The sequence below is a fragment of the Myxine glutinosa genome, chromosome 8 (assembly GCF_964187855.1).
Source record: "Myxine glutinosa chromosome 8, kmMyxGlut1.1, whole genome shotgun sequence".
NCBI classification, from domain to species: Eukaryota; Metazoa; Chordata; class Myxini; order Myxiniformes; family Myxinidae; genus Myxine; species Myxine glutinosa.
This window is the reverse complement of record NC_136268.1, coordinates 45174659-45194687: the sequence shown is the minus strand read 5'-3', so window position 1 is coordinate 45194687 and position 20029 is coordinate 45174659. Positions and strand designations below refer to the sequence as shown.

The following is a 20029-nucleotide window of genomic DNA, read 5'->3' as shown; positions in this document are numbered from 1 at the left end:
AGCGTACGGGTAGCGTTTTTTTTTTTTTTTGGCAAGGAACGGGCACCCACGTACGGGCATGCCCTAGTATAACAAATATCATGAAACATTTACATTTTGTAGTCCATTGTATAATTTAAATAAACATAAATGCAAATTTCGCATGTGGAAAAAGTAAGTACACCCCATGAAATGTTTTTTATCTTCTTAACATATGTGGACATATCAATATTGGATCTTCATTTAAACAGTATCTATAGATAAAGGTGATCTAATTGAACAAAAAACAATGAAAAATTGACTTTGCAAAAATTTATTCAACAAAAAATTAACAGAGATGCCATTTCCTTCTGTGGAAAAAGTAAGTACACCCTTGGCTCTAATAGGTGGTATTGCTCCCTTTGGCAGAAACAACCTCAAGTAGGCATTTCTCATAACTGTCTGCCAGTCTCTGACATCGACTGTGAGAAATTTTTGCCCACTCCTCCATGCAGAATTCTTTCAGCTGTGGGATGTTTGAGGGGTTTCTTGCATGCACAGCTCGTTTCAAATCCTCCCACAACATCTCGATGGGATTTAGATCCGGGCTTTGACTTGGCCATTCCAGAACCCTCCATTTCTTTCTTTTCAGCCATTCCTTGGTGGATTTGCTGGTATGTTTAGGGTCATTGTCATGTTGCAAGGTCCACCTTCGGTTGAGCTTCAACTTTCCGACAGATGGCCTCACATTATCCTCAAGCACCCTCTGGTACAATGAAGAATTAATAGTGGATTCTATGATGGTGAGCTGCCCAGGCCCTGATGCAGCAAAGCTGCCCCAAACAATAATATTTCCACGACCATGCTTTACAGTTGGTATCAGGTTCTTGTGGTCAAATGTTGTCTTTGGTTTTCGCCAAACATGTCTTCTGGTACTGTGGCCAAATAGCTCTACCTTTGACTCATCTGTCCAGAGCACATTGTTCCAGAAGTGCTGGTCTTTGCCGAGGTGTTCATTGGCAAACTTTAGTCTTGCCCTGATGTTCTTTCTGGACAGCAAAGGATTCCTCCTGGCACACCTCCCATGTAGATCAAATTTGTGCAGCCTCTTTCTCATGGTAGACTCGTGCACTTTGACATCAACAGTGGCAAGAGCTACCTGTAATACCCGTGATGACATTCTGGGGTTCTTAGAGACTTCTTTCAGCATCTTGCGGTCTGCTCTCGGGCTGAACTTGCTGGGGCGGCCTGGCCTGAACAAGTTTGGCAGTTGTTTTGAATCTTCTCCACTTGTAGATGATCTTCAGGACAGTCGAATGATTGATTTCAAATTGTTTGGAGATCTTTTTAAATCCCTTCCCAGACTCGTAGGCATCTATAACCTTCTTTCTGAGGGCCTCAGATAGCTCTTTTGATCTAGGCATGGTGACGCCGCACACTTCAACAACAAAGATCAAACAAAACTAAGTGTCTGAGGTTTAAATAAGACAGGTTCCTCCAAGATCCTCTCTTATGATGTTCTAATCATTTGCACCTGAGCGGGTGCACCTGATTCTAATTTTAGGTATTTGAAGTAGTGATAAATGTGGGGGTGTACCTACTTTTTCCACATGCAAAATTTGCATTTATGTTTATTTAAATCATACAATGGACTACAAAATGTAAATGTTTCATGATATTTGTTGTATTATATCACCTTTATCTATCAATATTGTTGAAATGAAGATCGAATAGCTGTATGTTGAAATATGTTGAAAAAGCCAAAACTTTACATGGGGTGTGCTTACTTTTTCACGGGACTGTACATACATACATACATACATACAAACACTGTTCTAGACGGCTCTGCCCGTAAAAATCAGAATGATTGCTTCAAAACTGTGATCGTGTGATAAACAAAAATCGTGTGATAAGCACACAAACAGCCACTACAGACCAACAAACTTGTCGAAATACTTTCCCAAGTAACAAAAAGACATACACAGAGACAGACAAGGGTGAGAACATGAAGGTGGGTGGAGTTAAAAATGAATTCTGACTTTTAAAGTCATTACAAAAAAAGAATCGGCTTGTTCTTGCCACCTCCCCAACTCATCCAGCAAGTTTTGCCACAAGTCATCCATATGGCTTTTGCAAGGCAAGATCTACCAGTGATATCCTTTCTTACATTACAAATGTCTGGGCCTCTTCTCTGAGAGACTTTGGGGAATCCTTTGTTGTAGACCTTGATATCTCAAAAGCCTTTGACAGAATTTGGCATCAGGGTCTGATATCCAAGCTTCCCTTTTTCGGCTTTCCTCCTTCACTCTGCTCTCATATCGAGCTTTCTCTCCGACTGCTCTATCTCTGTAATTGTCCTTGGCTCAACATCTCCCTCCTTCCCTGTCAACAGCGGTGTCCCTCAGGGTTCTGTTCTGTCTCCAACACTCTTCCTTCTTTTTATCAATGACCTTCTTTCTTCTACAAATAATCAAATGCACTCATATACTGATGACTCAATGTTGCATTCCTCCATGTTTTCCCCATCTGCCCCATCTTCCCTCAATCAATCTGCATCTCATTTTTATCACAACCACCTCTTTAAATTCTGATTTGGACAAGATTTCCCAGTGGGGAAAATGTAATCAGGTTAAATTCAATGCTTCTAAAACTAAATTTCTTCCCATCTCTCTCTCGAAAACTCATCTCAACTCTCCAATCTCCTTTGAAAGCTCCACAATTACACCATGTGATACAATAAACCTACTAGGTATTACCCAAACTTCAAATATATCCTGGAATCCACACATTACACAAATAGCTAAATCTGCCTCGAAGAAACTGGGAGTCCTGTTCAGATGTAGAAGATTCTTCTCCTCTCAACAGTTGCTTCAACTATATAAAGGATTGATTCGTCCTTGTATAGAGTACTGCTCTCACATCTGGAGAGGTTCTAGCTCCACATACTTACTGGACAGAATTGAATTAAAAGTAATTCGACTTATCAACTCTCCCAATCTGACCTCAAAACTTGACCTGCTCAAATTAGGTCACAAAGTTGGCTCTCTTTCTCTTTTCTACAGATATTACTTCGGTTTCTGCTCCCAAGAACTTGCTGCTTGTATACCTCCGCCATTAGCGAGACCACGGAATACTCGACAAGCCACTACATCTCATGATTATTACGTGCCCATTGGCAACTCAAGGGTGGGCCGTTATGATGTTTGTTTCTTCCCCTCCACTGCCAAACTCTGGAACTCTTTACCTTCCCATGTCTTTCCAAACACTTATGATCTTCCCCTTTTCAAAAAGCAGATTGTCTGCTTTCTCAAAAACTCTTAGACTATTCTCTCCTTCTTTACTTTTCTATCAATGCAGCTCTTTTATTTAGCCCTGGCTTCGATGAGGACGACATAGTATGGCCTGGAGGCCTGGAGCCTTCTACAAAAAAAAAAAAAAAAAAAACTTTTTTTTGGAACTTATTGGTTTTGGTTCAATCACTCAATGTTGAAGAATTACTTCAACAATTGAAAAACTCTCGTATCCAAATTTGAATCTTCACCAAATTGAATAAATTCTTTCACACCCAACATGTCTAATAAATTTGGTCCAGATCCATCAACAACGTTTTGAGATATTGTGCTGTATATCGATTTTTGCCCTCTCAGTGATACAAATTTTTTTTATTGGATCCGGATCTTCACCAAAATCTAATCATTTAGTCCGTGTCAAATGCCAACCTCTCAACCAAATTTCGTCCGAATCTGTCCACCTTTTGAGATATCATTCACAAACAGACAAACAGATAAGGGTGGAAACATAACATTCATCCATCTTTGGTGACGCTCAACAGGGTCATAATCACATTGTCAGAGTTTTTATTATCAGTCAAAACAGGGTCTGGAATGATCACTGTACCATCACTTTTTTGCATTTAAGGGCAATAGTTTCATTCTCCAATGGACCATTTCACTTTGTTAAACGTTTTCAAATTGCAAACCTTTGTCATCCATCAAGTTAAAGGTTAAGAGAATGAGCACACCCATTGGCCACTCTACACACCAAGCACTCTTGTACCTTGGTGACCTCTTGTACCTTTTACCTTTCCATATTGTGCAAATGTTTGTGCTGGGCAAAACCATTTTGTACTGCTAAATTCAGCTAAAGCTTACCGTGCAGCTTCCCTGATCACCTGCTGGATGAAGTGAACTTGTAACTGTGATGATCCCTGGAGCAGGCGGAGGAGGCTGAAAATGTGGCTGTAATCTGCACGGGTCGGAGGGCACGGGACAAAATGGTTTAACTCGATCCTCAAAGGGCAAATGAACCGACTGCAACACATTTTAATTTCAGGCATCAAGTAGTTCTGTGAAAACAATTAATGACAAAATGGGCCTGTGCAATGGAGAACATTATTTATTTTTTAAAGCACCCTTTTCCATTAGGTGCACTGCCAAAATGAGGGATATTCATTCTTATCATATAATTTTTTAAATTTTAACTCAGATGACAGGTTTTACAAGAGACATTAAAGACATTGCATTCAACCTGCAAGTCAAGGAATTGACTGTTGCACTCCAAACATTCTACCACCACCTCACCATCATAAAAATTGGTGTCAAAATTGGTTTCTTGCTACAGATGGGTGTGGGGGACGATGGGGGAAAGGGCAAGGTGAAGAGGAAGACGGTACTTCATTACAAGACGCTAATTGATGTCTCCCAATGCCCTTGTCCTGTATTTCATTCATGTAAGCTTTTCGTTACTGTTTAATAGAAGGTTGACGAAGACCGGAAAACGGGTTTCGATGACCAGCATTCTTCTTCCTGCTGAGGGTTTCTCTTTCCGTTCATTTGATGCACTCCAATTTGTTCCCTCTATCAGTGCGCTCATTCTATAACTTTCTCGTATCATGTTGATATTGTTTGAAATGCAAAATAATATTAAATTATTAGTTACAAAAGCTCGCGTCTTGTCTACCGGCCCACACTCACTGCGTCCTGGCTTGCGGATTTCCTTGACGATCATCCCACGGAGCTCATTGTTGTTCTCGGTAATCTTAGCCGTACTTCCAGTTTTCTTTGCCAATTCTACCGTGTGATTATGTTCCAGTCGCTCTCCGGAATGCTGGTCATCTTCCATAGAATAGTCAGTGCTCATTTCCATGAAGTGATTGGCCAGATTGGTGGAGTCGGGAGACACAGCGTCGACAGTGGGAGTAAAGCTCGGGCTGAGGTCGGCGATGCCGGGAGATTCTGGGGAAGTGTCCGGAATGATTGAAGGAAGGTCGTCTCCTGTCATGACAACAGGTAGAATAGGAATTATCATTTGCATACATATAAACACCCTCATTGCATAAAACATTCTCGGAACCTCTCCTCATTAAAAATGGGAGAGGAATTCAGAATCCAGAAGAGAAGAACCTTCCAACCATTTTATATCCAGATTTCGTGAAATACCTTATGTTTTCAAAAAGTATTTACACCCTGGAAGACGTGAAGGCATGGAAACGTTTGGATGCCTACAACCAGTTGACGTCTGGCTGGATCATTGATGTCTATTTTTGTGAAGAATGGCTATCAAGTTGTACAAGCAAAGGTAGGCTTATAATACATCAACAACATGGACTCGTGTTGGTAGAGCAGATAAGCATGGCGATACACATGGTAACATCATGCTTATTACCTCCAACAACAAAGGTGGATGGAGGTTATGTTTTCACTCCTGTTTTTTCTGTGAGTAGGATATCTCAAAAAAATGTTATGCATGGGTTTGGACAAAATTTGGTGGACAGTTTGGGTGTGTGACAACGACGAATTGATTCGACTTTGGTGAAGATCCGGATACGAGAATTTTTTGATTTTCTAAGTGAGTCTTCACAATTGAGGGACAGGGCCAAACATTCTTCACAATTGAGGGACAGGGCCAAACATTCTTCACAATTGAGGGACAGGGCCAAACATTCTTCACAATTGAGAGATAGTGCTTTTATGAAATATATATATATATATATAGTGTATCTACTATATAAGAGAGCCCTGGACTGTGTGTCTGTGTGTCGCCATTTTTCTCAGAGATGGCTGAACGGATCTTCGTCAAACTTTCAGGGGTTCATGAGTGAGTGCCTGGGAGTGTTATGGGCAAAATAATTATAATAAAATAAAAAAAAATAAAACTAGAACGGGCACTCGGTAGAGCGCATACCTTCGCCGCAGCTACTGTTCTGTACTTGGCATGGGAGTGTAGGGAACAGAACAGTGAACAGTTTGGTGCTGATTTCATGCAAATCGGATAAGAATTGACCGAGTTATGACAAAAAACGCACATTTTGCAAGGTCGTGACCCCCCTGACCTTTGACCCCCAACCGCTAACAAGGGTAATGTCTTCACTGGGTCATGTCATATATCACAAGATCGGGCATTGAATTCTGAACATTTTGGCATTAGTTGCATGCCAATTGGATAAAAATTGACCGCGCTATGGTAAAAATACGATTTTGACCTTTTCGTGACCTTGACCTTGACCTTTGACCCGATTGCTCCCAAAATCTAATCAAATGTGTCCCGTATAATAACCAATCATCCCACCAAATTTCATGCAATTCGGTTGAATACTTTTTGAGTTATGCGAATAACATACACACACACACACACACACACACAGACATACAAATAAATACACAGCGATCAAAACATAACCTTCCGCTTTTGCGAAGGTAAAAATTGCTGTATAGTACCGAAGCCTTTTTGATTAATGAGAGTTATATACAAGTAGACATTCGCCTAAATAAATACAAAACAATTACCAGACATTTGAACACAGATAAAACAATTCTGGAATGGTTGAAAGTTAGTGATAAGGTTTCTTCTTCCTGAATGTCATCATACTTAACTCAGAAACGTGATGAATGACACATTCACCAGCATATATTCAATGAAAAGGTAAAATGATGATTTGACATTTGTGATGGATTCTGATTTGGATGTAATTGCTTTTCCATTATATTTGCCCACATTTCAAATATGTTAATGTTTCTTCTTCGCTTGAGCAACGCCAGGCACTCCAGCTACAAATGCTTTTATACTTTACTCGGGGTACAAATACAAATACAACTTTGTCTGGGGGGTAACATTGGCTACGTGACCGCAGCCTCATTCGGGGGTGTGGAGGACCGGGAGAGGGGCATAAATTCTCCATGTAAATGTGTACCGTGTAGCGCCACCAGGTGATGGTGGCAGAGGGCACTACAATTTCCTTTTTTTACCTCTGCAACACTGAGGTTATGAAGCACTCTTTGTACGGGAAAATTTTTCTTCTCCTTCCCTTCTCCCACCTCTCCCAAAACGGAGGGGCCTGTCAAAGCCACCCCATCCCCGCCAAAAGATGTATATGTAGTACATTTGTCCCCTCACCTCCCCCTTCCACTCCACAGAGTGGCCAGATGGAAGCCAAACAGTTCAATCTTGGTTTCATCAGACAACAGAATCTTGTTTCTCACAGTCTGAGAGTCCTTTCGGTGCTTTTTTGCAAACTCCAAGCGGGCTTTCATGTGTCTTTCACTGAGGAGAGGCTTCCGTCTGGCCACTCTGCCATAAAGCCCAGATCGGCGGAGTGTTGCAGTGATGGTTGTCCTTCTGGAAGTTTCTCCCATCTCCACACAGGATCTCTGGAGCTCAGCCAGAGTGACCATTGGGTTCTTGGTCACCTCTCTTACCAAGGCCCTTCTCCTCCGATTGCTCAGTTTGGCCGGGCGGCCAGCTCTAGAAAGAGTCCTGGTTGTTCCAAACTTCTTCCATTTAAGAATTATGGAGGCCACTGTGCTCTTGGGAACCTTCAATGCAGTATAAATCTTTTTGTAGGCTTCCCCAGATCTGCGCCTCGACACAATCCTGTCTCTGAGTTCTGCAGGCAGTTCCTTCGACCTCATGGCTTGGTTTTTGCTCTGATATACATTGTCAGCTGTGAGACCTTATATAGACTGGTGTGTGCCTTTCCAAATCATGTCCAATCAATTGAATTTACCACAGGTGGACTCCAATCAAGGTGTAGAAACATCTCAAAGATGATCAAGAGAAATGGGAGGCACCTGAGCTAAATTACAAGTGTCATAGCAATGGGTATGAATACTTATGTAAATGTGATATTTCAGTTTTTTATTTTTAATAAATTTGCAAAACTTTCTAAAATCCTGTTTTCTCTTTGTCATTATGGGGTATTGAGTGTAGATTGATGAGGGAAAAAATGAATTTAAACGATTTCAGCATAAGGCTGCAACATAAAATGTGAAAAAAGTAAAGGGGTCTGAATACTTTCTGAATGCACTATCGGTTGCAACACTCATTACCGAGTTCCAAACTGCCTCTGGATGCAACGTCAGCACAACAACTGTTCGTCGGGAGCTTCATGAAATGGGTTTGCATGGCTGAGCAGCCGCACACAAGGCTAAGATCACCATGCGCAATGGCAAGCGTCGGCTGGAGTGGTGTAAAGCTCGCCGCCATTGGACTCTGGAGCAGTGGAAATGCCTTCTCTGGAGTGATGAATCACGCTTCACAATCTGGCAGTCCGACGGACGAATCTGGGTTTGGTGGATGCCAGGATAACGCTACCTGCCTGAATGCATAGTGCCAACTGCAAAGATTGGTGGAGGAGGAATAATGGTCTGGGGCTGTTTTTCATGGTTCGGGCTTGGCCACTTAGGACCAGTGAAGGGACATCTTAACGCTACAGCATACAATGACATTCTAGATGATTGTGTGCTTCCAACTTTGTGGAAACAGTTTGGGGAAGACCTTTTCCTGTTTCAGCATGATGATGCCCCCGTGCACAACCCGAGGTCCATACAGAAATGGTTTGTCAAGATCGGTGTGGAAGAACTTGACTGGCCTGCACAGAGCCCTGACCTAAACCCCATCGAACACCTTTGGGATGATTTGGAATGCCGACTGCGAGCCAGGCCGAATCGCCAAACATCAGTGCCCGATCTCACGAATGCTCTGGTGGCTGAATGGAAGCAAATCCCCACAGCAGTGTTCCAACATCTCGTGGAAAGCCTTCCCAGAAGAGTGGAGGCTGTTATAGCAGCAAAGGGGGGACCAACTCCATATTAATGCCCATGATGTTGGAATGAGATGTGTGAAGTTTGTGTCCACATACTTTTGGTCATGTAGTGTATATTTATATAAATATAGAACAAAACTTTGAGAACTAGAACGGCACGCTGGAGAGCGCATACCTCCGACAGGCTGAACAGTTTATGTTTTGTATCCCACTGATAGGCCGGATCTGGATTCAGACCTCAACCAAAATCTAACCGGCTTGTTCTTGTCACCTAACCAACTCATCCCCCAAGTTTCGTCCAAATCCATCCACAACTTTTTTTTTTAATGTCATGTTATATATCGCTTTTCGTCCAATCTCTCAATGGTGAAGAATCACTTGAAAAATTGGATAATTATCCTATCCGAATCCATATTCAGATCTTCAACAAAATCGAATAGATTTGGTATTGTCACACACCCAACCTGTCCACCAAGTTTCGTCCAAATCCGTTCATAACTTTTTGAGATATCGTGCTACGTATCGGTTTTAGCCCTATCACTCAATGGTGAAGATTCACTTGAAAAATTAAATAATTATCTTATCCGAATCCACATTCAGATCTTCACCAAAATCGAATCGATTAGTCCTTGTCACACCCACAACGTATCCACCAAGTTTCGTCCAAATCTGTCCACAACTTTTTGAGATATCCTGCTATATATCGTTTTTGGCCCTATCTCCCAATGGTGAAGAATCGCTTAGAAATTCTCCTACCCGGATCCGAATCATCACCAAAATCTAATCATTTCTTCCTTCTCACATACACTACCTCTCTGCCAAATTTCATCCAAATCCGTCCACAACCTTTTGACATATCCTGTTCACAAACAGATAAACAAACTGACAAACAGACAGGGGTGAAAACATAACCTCCATTGACCTTCGGTGGCGGTGGTAATAAAATAAAATTTGCTGTTTCTTGGACTAATGTGAGTATCTCATGCTGGCGACGTCACATGCACACATTCTAAAGAGGTAGTTATCAAATTGTATCAAAACAAGATTTCGTTGTTATTTCGGCACAAGTCGTTCATCATTGCGATTCTTGAGGCTGCACTTTTTTCCGTACACATAGTGAAAGCTTGTGGAAGAGCTAGTACACTGTACGGATCAGGATGTAACGGGACAAAAGGAACAGTATAGAGACGGGGGGGGGGGGGGGGGGACACCACCAGAAAGGCCAAGATAGAGGGAGAATTGGGCAAACATTGAGCATGGGGAGGAGTTGTGTACAAGACGGCCAAAATGACCATGCAGCGGACTATTCACGGAGCACAATGTAAATCATGCTCACAGAGTCGCCGGTGATCTTTTGTATCTGTATTTTTCTGAAAGTTGTTATTGAGTAATAGTGGGGCTGCTTAACTGATGAATTGTGCCTTTTCCCTTAAAAGCATGAAACTTGGCACATGGCTAGAATACCCCAAAAGAAAGATTTTTAGTCCAGGGGGCATCTCCAATTTCACCCCATATGGCGGCCATCTTGAAATTCAGGATGGCCGTCATACAAGACCTGTTTTGATGAATATCTCCATAATTAGAACAGATATCAAAATGGTTGAAGTGCCTATACCTACATTTTTAGGGTCTAGGAATCCAATGGCAACATAAAATATTCAATAGTATATGGCAGCCATCTTGAAATCCAACATGGCCGCCATAACAGACCAGTTTTGATGAATATCTCCATAATTAGAACAGCTATCTAAATGGTTGCAGTGCCTACACCTACATTTTTAGGGTCTAGGAATCCAATGGTAACATAAAATATTAAGCAGTCATATGAAAATATTAATTTTGCATAGTATCATGCATACTGGGAATGCATATAAATACTCTTAACAGGTTGGCATTCTTCAGTGATTAAAAGTGTCTATGACATCGCAGACTGTAACTGTGCCATCTTGTGGTTTTCTAGTCTTTGCTGCATTCTCCATCACATGCGCAGAGAGAAGTACAGGGAAGTGCAGCTTTCTTACACCGGCAACGACCAGTACATCCTTTTTTGCACCCACACTTAACAAGTTAATTGCAGATCTTTGCAGCCTCTGGAATTGTTGTCCATATTGGTTTGAACTGGCCAGCAGACGTTTTTTGCCAACCCCATTCAGTGGGGCTTGGTAGATCAGGCTTAGCATGCAATGCTTGTCCCCAGCATAGTGCGCCTTGGTATACTGCCCGCTTTACGTGCTGCACAAGGGCATCATGTGTTGGTGGAATTGATTCCACAGGTCTGCCCTTCTTTGCAAACAGTTTCTTTCGTACAATGTTAATGTCAGTAGCAGTACTTGTGCGATCATACAACAGAATAACAAATCTCTCAATGACGTTCATGCAGGTTTCAGTTATCTCTGTGCTCTGGTGGCAAATTTCTGCAAGTACCTCTGTGAGCTCAGGGAATGATTCCCACACATTCCATGCAGTTACCTTTCCACGCCCATTAAACGCTGAAGAAGTGTCACACCCTGTTAGTGCATGAAACATGGGGAGGGCTTTAGATTTCTCATTGGAAAGGAAGCTGAAGAGTTCACGCTTGTTTTCATCAACTCGAAGAAAGTTCTGCCACTGTCCAGGAATTGCAACTGAGGTATCTACTCGTCGGCGAACCCCCTTGCCACGCTTTTCACGGGTCATGCTCTTAAGGCTGTCGGGTAGGTAACGGTCCCACACCAGATCAAGTCGGGTTGCAGATTTGTACTGTGAGAAAACAAATGGGATGAAGACCTTTTCGGCATATTCGCCAAATGTTTTGACTGTGCCAACATCGGGCTTTAGCTTTTGAACAATTACTGCCCCGTCAAGTATGACACATGTCACCTCTGGCATCTGTGTGCTTGATCCAAAAGGTCGCTCTTTGTACCAGGTCGAAGCTTCCCATCCTTGGACAGAGATGGAGGGAAAGATTGATTTTCATGACGGAAAAATTCATCCAGGTTTCCCTTGCGGGTTTGACAGGCAATATAGAGGCGAGAAAACAGTTGAACATCACTCTTCAATGAGGCTACCTTGTGTTTATCTGTCAGCTGGTCTGTTACTGATGAGCTGCCAAACAGAGGTAACTTTTTGCATGGGACGACATCATTCAAAGGTTTTGAGCGTTCAATCAGCCTCTCTTGCACAAATGACTCCAGAGCCTCCTTTCCCACTTTCTGCACGTCTTTCACACTTTGTACGACTGATGCACTTGCTATATCCTGTGTCAAGAACCAAAAGGTCAGCGGTTTCTTCAAGAAATGGATTACCTAGCTCCTCGATAACTGATACAAGTGATCTGACATGTTTGTCAAAGGTCATCTGGGTGCTTTTATTCTGATCATGATGCAGTGATGGTGCTTTGCTTTCATGTTGCTCCTGTGCAGTCTCAAACTCATCAATCACCCTTGAGACCTCTGGACCTGCAACCATCCATCTTTGCAGAGCATGGGCATTGTCCAGCAGACCCACAGCTCCTCCATCTCCCTTGATACGTGCATTGTTCTGTTCATGTGCATAATCTGTAGCAATTGAAGAAAATTTGCGTTGGGTCTTTTGTACCATGAACATGCCAGCTCGGAAATTATCCAGAACTTTAGGGTGTGTCTTGTGCAAGTCCATCATATCACGCAAATGGACTGTGACCCATCTTGCATAGTGCGTATGGTCAAGAGCAAAGAACCACGGAAGAAGCTCCCATAAAGCATCTAAGTACATTTCAAAGTCAGCCTCCCTCAATGAGCGCACAAAGGTCAGGATGCTGTTCTCCAATGCCATCGTGAGACTCCAGTATTGGAACTGTGGGTGTTCCAATATGTTGCCATTGGATTTTATGTTGCCATTGGATTCCTAGACCCTAAAAATGTAGGTATAGGCACTTCAACCATTTTGATATCTGTTCTAATTATGGAGATATTCATCAAAATAGGTCTTGTATGACGGCCATCTTGGATTTAAAGATGGCCGCCATATGGGGTGAAATTGGGGATGCCCCCTGGACTAAAAATCTTTCTTTTCGGGTATTCTAGCCATGTGCCAAGTTTCATGCTTTTAAGGGAAAAGGCACAATCGATCCGAATTTTTTAGCTAAGCCGCCCAGCTATAAAAGAGGATTTGATCGATACGGCTTGGCAGCCACATACAAGTCCTGCATGAGGCTCCAGAGCCGCAGGTTGCCAACCCTCGGTCTCGAGTAAAAGGTCTCAGATAGATATAGTCATACTATAATTCGGCATATGTATGCATGCATGTATGCATGTCCCTTATAGAATAAAAAATTGCAAGGCAAATTTCCCTCAAAATTCATTCTCCCTTTGGTCATACACACTAAATAACTAACTCACTCCCTTTACTCCTCCCCTGCCCCTCCCATGACTCTTGTTGTTTAATCACTGACCCCTGCCAGAGGTAGGGGGTATTGAGGGATTCAGGAAACGACGACAGACATGGCCTAGTGCAAGCAATTCACTGACATCATATGGAGTGGGTATTACTATTAATGGGAAATGAATGAAACCAAAAAGGTCAAAGGCCACCTCTTATAGGGATGGGCTTTATGAGGTTCGGCTGCTGTGGTTGTGGTGAGGCGGTGATTGCTGGAGGTGATGGGGTTAGCCCTCTGGGAGAAGTAGGTGTGAGGTTGCTGAGGACTGGTGGGGTATAGGGCCTGGGTCTCAGAAGAGGCGATGCGGCTCGGCGACGTTTTCCTGGCCCGCCGGGCATGCCATCCATACTCGGGCGTTTGGCACGGTTCTGAGGACCGGTCACGAACTCGTCCGCCTCATCAATCATCATGCCCTGATTCAAAACAAACATGAAACATCAATGTGGTTAATAAATAAATGGCATCTATTGGTCATTCGAGGTGGCTGTGTGTTACCATTCCCAAATCTTAATTCGAGTTCTAATTATCACTTAGGTTTGTTTGAAAATCCATTTTTCATGCGACTCCTCATCTCACAAACAGCTGCAGCATTGTTGGATTCATGTTGTACAAAGTGGGTTTCTTTCTCATTTGGATGTTGCTGATTACATTTCTGTGTGTGTGTGTGTGTGTGTGTGTGTGTGTGTGTGTGTGTGTGTGTGTGTGTGTGTGTGTGTGTGTGTGTGTGTGTGTGCGCGCGCGAGAGACTTCTGCTGGTTCAGGATCACAGTTGACTCTTTTTGGAAGTTTATTTCTACAATCATAGCGGGTTGCGGTACATTAACAGCTAGATACCGATTGTGGCTCACCGTCCAATCGTATATGTCCTTGCACCATAGATGGCCTGACTTGTGGAGTCAGAGGTTGTGCTAGCAGTGAGGAAACGTCATATAACGTGATCTGGGGCATAAGCACTGCAACATCTACTGTCTACAAGGATCATGGATGTTTGGTTGGCTCAAGTCATATGTGGTCAGAATGTTCCTTCCTTCAAAGTCATGTTGGAAGAAGTCAGCTGTCCATCTGCAGAGGGTTTTCAGCACTCCCTCGTACCTATGCGCACCATAGCATGTCAGCTTCCCGTTGGCTCTCGATAAAGGGGAAACTCTGGTCAAGGAGAAGTTAAGGTTTTACCATCTATCCTGTACTAGGCAGCACCAAGTTATCACTCCTGGAGATGTTTTTCTTTCTCCTGTAGATTAATGTTAACAGACTCATTTTTATTCATTCATCGTACTGCATATCATAGTGTTGCTTTAATCTTGAAGTGGCAGCACTTCAGGAAGCCATGTTTGTTACTGTCATGCATTTGTAAAAATTGAAATTCACCCTAAACAAGGCTGAGATCCACAAAATGTGAAAGGCCACAAAGAAAAAGAAGAAGAGCAAATTCTGGCAGAACCTTCACCCGGTCCTGAAACAATGAATCCTCTTCACAGGACCACTGCACAGGAGGCATTAACTAGGCCATGTGGAAAAACAAATTTTCCTACCTCCATTGGGTGTTTTTTGGGAGACACCATCTCCGTACTGGATGTCCATTGGCTCCCAAAGGGAGATCATCCGCCTTTTGTCAGGTATTGTTTTTAGTCCTGGCAGGGTGTCACAGTCGCCCGCCCCACCGACAACCCGACCATGCGGCAGGTAGCATTGGGTTACGTGTTACCAGTAGCCGTTCCAAAAGACTGACCTGACTACCAAAACTGACCTGACTAAGCTTGTTTATATTCTCCAATGGTATGCTCCTGCGTGGGCAGTTTAATTTCCGAATAAAAAACCCCCCCACAAAATCCCAAGTACTTTACCTTTTTGTCCAGCTTGAAAGGATTGCCAAAAGTATGTCGCTTGGGCTGATCTGGGTCAAGTTCACGCAGTGGTGGTGGCTGTTGCTTCAGGAACTCCTGGTAATTCCCCATCTGGGCGACGGGCACACTATGCAGCTCATCTGCAAATAAACATACGCCAATGACACATCACCACAACAACATCTTATTTGCACGGTGTACGTACCGACGAGACATGTCCAGATTAAACGTAATGCGACTTTAAAAAGTAATGCTTTAGAAAGAGACAGCATGAACTGTTGAGCCTGTGAATGGCAGGCCATGGCACCGAGATCGGCTGCAGACCCCGGCGAGCCTTTTTATGAGTGCCATTCCAGCCTGTGGGAAGATGGCGCACCCACAGAAGTGGACAGCCAATGAATGGGACGCACCACCCAAAAGGGTGGTGCCAAAGTTTAAGAGGGCCTAACCAGGCCTGAGCACAGCAGTTGGTTTTCAGTTCTATTTTTAATTCTGTTCAGTGACAGTTCTGTAGTGTGCAATTCTGTTTGAGTTCAGTAGCAGTTTTGTCCAGTTTGAGTTGGAGTGCAATTCTGGTCTAGTTCAGTTGGAGGTTTAATGCAGTTCAGTTGGAGTTCTGTTCTGCTTTAGCTCAGTTTGATCGCAGTTTGAGGCTGTGCGGAGAGTCGGGAAGACATCACATCACATCGCCTTTGCACCTCTTCACCTCTGCACCAAGAGCTACACGACAGCAACAACCCTCCTGCTCACCCCTAGCCTGCATATCCACCAGCTTCGTACCAGCCGCCCCGTTGTTTCGAGTGATTCCATTACTTATTTGCAGTGCCACAGTTTGTGGTGAGGTTCTAGTGGTTTATTTATCGTCTGTACATAAGTTGGCATGTCACTCATTACCTCCGCCACTGAAGGTGGATGGAGGTTATGTTTTCATGCCTGTCTGTATGTCTGTTTGTGAACAAGATATCTCAAAAAGTTGTGGACGGATTCGGACGAAATTTGACGGAGGGGTAGCGTATGTAACAAGGATGAAATTATTAGATTTTGGTGAAGATGCGAATCTGGATTCAAATCAGAGAATTTTAAAAGTGATTCTTCACCATTGAGTGACAGGGCTAAAACTGATGTGTAGCAGGATATCTCAAAAAGTTATGGATAGATTTGGAGGAAACTTGTGTGGACAGGTTGTGTGTGTGACAAGAACGAATCGATTCATTTTGGTTAAGATCTGAATATGTGTTCGGATACAAGCTTTATTTAATTTTTAGTTAATTCTTCACCATTGGGAGATCGGATGAAAAACGATATATAATATGATATTTAACAAGCGTTACGCCTCGGTCCCCCGTCGGGGAAGTGATGTGAGTTAGCAAAGTGGAAGACGCAGAAAACATGCTATGATATGATATTTCGCTCACAAGGTTCAGACATGAATGGAGGCGGCCATCTTGGATTTTGACGTGGCGACCCAATTTTCAATGGCGTTCTTCCTTGTGCCTAAATACACCCACACACCAGATTAGAAGTTGGTACTTCGCTTATTTTTCAAGATATTCCGCTCACAAGGTTCAGACATACATGACGGCGGCCATCTTGGATTTTGACGTGGCGACCCAATTTTCAATGGCGTTCTTCCTTGTGCCTAAATACACCCACACACCAGATTAGAAGTTAGTAGTTCGTTTATTTTTCAAGATATTCCGCTCACAAGGTTCAGACATACATGGCGGCGGCCATCTTGGATTTTGACGTGGCGACCCAATTTTCAATAGCGTTCTTCCTTATGCCTAGACACACCCACACTCCAGATTAGAAGTTGGTACTTCGCTTATTTTTCAAGATATTTCGCTCACAAGGTTCAGACATATATATGGTGGCGGGCATCTTGGATTTTGACGTGGCGACCCAATTTTCAATAGCTTTCTTCCTTATGCCTAGACACACCCACACTCCAGATTAGAAGTTGGTACTTCGCTTATTTTTCAAGATATTTCGCTCACAAGGTTCAGACATATATATGGTGGCGGGCATCTTGGATTTTGACGTGGCGACCCAATTTTCAATAGCTTTCTTCCTTATGCCTAGACACACCCACACTCCAGATTAGAAGTTGGTACTTCGCTTATTTTTCAAGATATTCCGCTCACAAGGTTCAGACATACATGGCGGCGGCCATATTGGATTTTGACGTGGCGACCCAATTTTCAATAGCGTTCTCCCTTATGCCTAGATACACCCACACAACAGATTAGAAGTTAATAGTTCGTTTATTTTTCACGATATTTCGCTCACAAGGTTCAGAAATATATATGGTGGTGGCCATCTTGGATTTTGACGTGGCGACCCAATTTTCAATAGCTTTCTTCCTTATGCCTAGACACACCCACACTCCAGATTAGAAGTTGGTACTTCGCTTATTTTTCAAGATATTTCGCTCACAAGGTTCAGACATATATATGGTGGCGGGCATCTTGGATTTTGACGTGGCGACCCAATTTTCAATAGCTTTCTTCCTTATGCCTAGACACACCCACACTCCAGATTAGAAGTTGGTACTTCGCTTATTTTTCAAGATATTCCGCTCACAAGGTTCAGACATACATGGCGGCGGCCATATTGGATTTTGACGTGGCGACCCAATTTTCAATAGCGTTCTCCCTTATGCCTAGATACACCCACACAACAGATTAGAAGTTAATAGTTCGTTTATTTTTCACGATATTTCGCTCACAAGGTTCAGAAATATATATGGTGGTGGCCATCTTGGATTTTGACGTGGCGACCCAATTTTCAATGGAGTTCTTCCTTATGCCGAGATACACCCACACACCAGATTAGAAGTTGGTACTTCGCTATTTTTCAAGATATTCCGTTCACAATGTTCAGACATACATGGCGTTAGACATACATGGCGGCGGCCATCTTGGATTTTGACGTGGGTTGCACCCACACACCAAATTACAATTCGGTCCTTCGCTTACGCACGCACGGTCGCACACACACACGGACACACGCACGGACGAACGCACACACGGACGGAGGGGAAAACGATAGTCCCCCTTTCGCTCCGAGGTGCGACGGGGGACAATAAACACCATATTAATTGTAAAGGAACGTTTTCCGCCTCTTGCCTCCCACGCGTTGCACCACCAAGTTCGGCCTCATTTGGGCGATCATTGGGGAATATCAGTATTAAATGAACACAATATAGTGAACACCGTTTTGGATCTGTGGATGGTCTTAGACCTCCAGCTCAGAGCGGTCTTTGTTAACGGACCCTCTGACGTGACAGTACCTTCATCCTGGCTCCGTAGGACAGCGTGACTCTGGGCGGCAGCTCGCAAAAGGTTTGCACGCATGCGTGTCAGCTGATCCAGGAGGCTGTGGCGTGGGATGTCGTATGCATTTCTAAAAGGCTGGGGCTTCACTTCCTGTAGCACATATTTTCACGACATATTAAACAAATTGTTTACGATTTACAAGAATTGAGGAATGTGGGGAATTCAAAATGCAAGTTAGTGGGAGATGACAGCGAAAAGAGTGATACCTACTCGGTTCAACACCGCCATTTGAAAGCCTGGGAAGTCATGGTGTCCCCTAGAGCTACTGCCCTCGCCACCCAGCAATGCCAACAGCTGCCGAAGCTCCTTGTTCTGACCAATTGCAATTGCTGGACGTCCACGGACTTTCTGCCCAGTTTCTTGGGGTTGCTTTTTCCCCACAAGACTGATGACCCTCTCCGATTCCACTTTAGCCTGTACAGTAGAATGGTTAAAGGTGTACACCAAATTTACCGAAATATTTGAACTCAAAGATATGAAACAGAACACAAAATAGATCTAACTTTTGATTATCAGGAGAGTAACAAATTATGTTTATCCATTAGCCATCTCAGTAGCTGGTGACTGATAATTACATTTTGCTTCCAATACTCCCTCATTCCCAGAGATAATATATCCGGCCACAATAACCTGTTGGCTGAGCTTCTTGAGGTATGAGATGACACTGTAGCTGAGTCCAAACTCGGCATTGTCGGCAATGAGGTTTGGAGCTCCCATCATCCGGAGTGCTTTCTTTAGCGGCTGTAGAGAGCGCACAAACAAATTGGATTCGTATTTCCAAAGAAAAACTATATTTGCGAAGAAATTGTATTTGCAAAACATTAATTCGCCAATAGAGATTTATGAAGAAGTTGAAAAAAAACATATCAGAATAATATCTATTCAGGCTTACAGAGACAGGAATTTCCTGCAATGAGGACACATTTGAATGTCAAGGAAGGACAAAGTAAACATGGTTCAGAAACTTTGTAACCCTTTAAAATGGTCTTGAGATCTCAAACTAGGGGTTTAGAAGTTAAGGTGGCTGGCTTAAGATCTTCAGGTCCTGAGTTCGAGGTTCTTGGTTTTTCGGTCCCTGTCGTGCCGCTGGGTGGGTTGACTGGGTTTGCAATCCTTACGAGGTCGGCAAAATGAGTACCAGCCTACTGGTAATAGGGGCACTGCATCAGCGACACAGCCGAAACTCCACAAAATGATGCAGCCAAGCCGACATACGCTGCATACAAACCACCACGCAGTGCTTCAACATTCAAATTATGCTCTATTAAGCTCTTGAACTCTCAAAATGTTCCTCATACCTTCCTGTCCAAGTACTAACGCAGGAAATTGAATAATATTTTACATAATATTTGCATTCCATATTTACATAATCTCTTCTGGATATACTGATGCTTCAATCAGCTTTCCAATAATTGCACTTTGTTCGCTGTAGTGGCTTATCCATGCCAAG

At 43.1% G+C, this 20029-nt stretch overlaps 1 protein-coding gene across 1 annotated transcript in view; it reads right to left on the bottom strand.

Moving 5' to 3' along the window:
* The window catches only part of INTS6L (integrator complex subunit 6 like), a 120515-nt gene that overhangs the window by 22381 nt on the left and 78105 nt on the right, over positions 1 to 20029 (bottom strand). Inside the window, exons 11-17 of the mRNA XM_068124373.2 lie at positions 19210 to 19320; positions 18790 to 18993; positions 18534 to 18669; positions 15242 to 15381; positions 13549 to 13810; positions 4932 to 5231; positions 4110 to 4203 (exon numbers count right to left, since the gene is read on the bottom strand). Coding sequence (XP_067980474.2) covers positions 4110 to 4203; positions 4932 to 5231; positions 13549 to 13810; positions 15242 to 15381; positions 18534 to 18669; positions 18790 to 18993; positions 19210 to 19320 — 1247 coding nt within the window. The remainder of the gene's footprint in view (positions 1 to 4109; positions 4204 to 4931; positions 5232 to 13548; positions 13811 to 15241; positions 15382 to 18533; positions 18670 to 18789; positions 18994 to 19209; positions 19321 to 20029) is intronic.